The 1,866-nt window shown below is 41.3% G+C and overlaps 1 protein-coding gene across 1 annotated transcript; it reads left to right on the forward strand.

Annotated features, from left to right (window-relative positions):
- The first annotated feature begins 329 nt into the window (after window positions 1-329).
- LOC149221362 (histone H2A-like) lies at window positions 330-1,049 on the forward strand. Its single transcript, XM_089382961.1, has 2 exons — window positions 330-590; window positions 813-1,049. The coding sequence occupies exons 1-2, from the start codon at window positions 384-386 to the stop codon at window positions 1,032-1,034; spliced, it is 429 nt and encodes a 142-aa protein (XP_089239087.1). The 5' UTR covers window positions 330-383; the 3' UTR covers window positions 1,035-1,049.
- Window positions 1,050-1,866: the final 817 nt, after the last annotated feature.

The raw sequence follows: 1,866 nt of genomic DNA on the forward strand, positions 1-1,866 counted from the left end.
ATTGATCATCTGATTTGCATTCACTCTCTGCATCGATCGAAGGCTTCAAGTCGGATGTCGCGGGCGTGGTGGAGGACAGACAGGCTTAAAGAAACTGTTGTTGTGGGAAAGAGAATTCGGCTCCCCTTCTTCTCTGTTTTATTTCAGGCATAGTAATTTGGGTTTTTTGGTGTAGCTTGCTTCAAGATTTCTATGTGTTGGTTTACCCATTTCTGCTTATTACATATGCGGGACAAGTGGCTTATTTGATTTTTGTCAGAGTGGAGGCTCAAATGCATAAATAAACAAATAATTAGACTTTCTGTGTGTCTTCGCTTCATAGCATCTGCATTATTGTGTACTGTGTAACTCTTGGATTGCTGTAAACTGACAGAGCGCTACCTATGGAAACCTCTGCTAAGTCAGGGAAGGGTGCAGGGGGCCGAAAGGGAGGATCCAAGAAAAAGCCCGTCACGAAATCAGTCAAGGCCGGCCTTCAATTTCCTGTTGGAAGGCTCGCCAGGTATCTGAAGAATGGCAGATATGCCAAGAGGGTTGGGATTGGAGCCCCCATTTTTCTTGCAGCTGTGCTTGAATACCTAGCAGCTGAGGTAAATATTGATATGAATTCTGTTTTTAACACATTGATTTGGTTCTATGATGTAGCGATTTGTTTGGTGGTTCGATTGTATCAGTGGCTTTTGTCAATTAGTGTGCTTTCCGAGTTAGGGTTTTGGGGATTTACAGGATATTGGATTTATTTCGTGGGGTGTTAAGGGTTTCGTTTTGGGGAATTTGTTGATTTAGTTTTGGGGCTCTTTTTTCGGTTCCAGGTTCTTGAATTGGCAGGAAATGCTGCCAGAGACAACAAGAAGAATAGGATAATTCCCCACCATATTCAGCTGGCCGTGAGAAATGACGATGAATTGGGAAAGCTTTTGGGGAAAGTTACCATAGCTCATGGAGGCATAATTCCCAACATTCACCAGGTGCTCTTGCCCAAGAAGGCTAGAGAAAAGACGCCAGAGAAGGCTAAAGGTTCAAAGAAGTCCTAGTGGCATTTGGATTTTGGGGTTTTGGCATATTTGTAAGCATCCATAGCCATGAATACGAATGTGCCTGATTTGACTGTCAGCGGGCCTGGGTTTCGTGATTTTGGGTTTTTTTGTGTGACTTTGATGCTAATGTTGTAGCCTTCGAAGGTTTTATGGGTTATGGTGCATGTATGGCCATGTTTCTCCCTGTTTTGTTCGCGTGGAATCGATCTGGAGACTGGTGGTGATGCATTTTGTATAGTAAATAATTTGGATTAAAATCATTTTTTTCTATGTGCTTCATTTGGCAAGTTTTATAACTTTGAAACACAAAAGCCTCTTGTGAATTGCAGGTTCTCGCTTATTATTAAATATAATCCCTGTTTTAATTTCTGAAATTCTAGGGCTACTGATTACGATCTTGCTATTCATTTGGTCAGAAATTTGGAATTTTCTTATTAGGCCCTTTTGGGTTCTAATGAAATCTATGAATGGCACGGCTCCATTTTAACGTGTACATGTTCACAGAATCAGGGGACAAATTACATTATCCTCTCAGTGGAATCAAAGGAATTGTCTATATAGTCCTTTCTCGGAATCAAACCTAAATCCAAAACCTAAATCTTTAACTAGGATTTTAATAATCTAGGGATTTAATATGAAAGACTTCCTTTTTTGGAGGATTTTGCAAGGAAAGACACTACTGGAAATGGATCCCACAGAGAAGATAAGGATGGAAGACACCCCTGGTTTAACGTTTAAGACTTTCAGTGGCACGATGAGTGGTTTCGTTGGGGGTATGTCTGAGGAGGTATGGTGGCCAGATGGTATGATGTGCCGAAGGTTGAAAGGA

The sequence above is a fragment of the Pinus tabuliformis genome, chromosome Q (assembly GCF_031772625.1).
Source record: "Pinus tabuliformis cultivar Carrire ecotype Pingquan chromosome Q, CPIR1, whole genome shotgun sequence".
NCBI classification, from domain to species: domain Eukaryota; kingdom Viridiplantae; phylum Streptophyta; class Pinopsida; order Pinales; family Pinaceae; genus Pinus; species Pinus tabuliformis.

Coding starts and splice junctions, on each gene's coding strand:
- LOC149221362 (XM_089382961.1), top strand. CDS start 384: ATGGAAACCTCTGCTAAGTCAGGGAAGGGTGCAGGGGGCCGAAAGGGA. Junction 591..812: donor TTGAATACCTAGCAGCTGAG/GTAAATATTGAT, acceptor TTTCGGTTCCAG/GTTCTTGAATTGGCAGGAAA.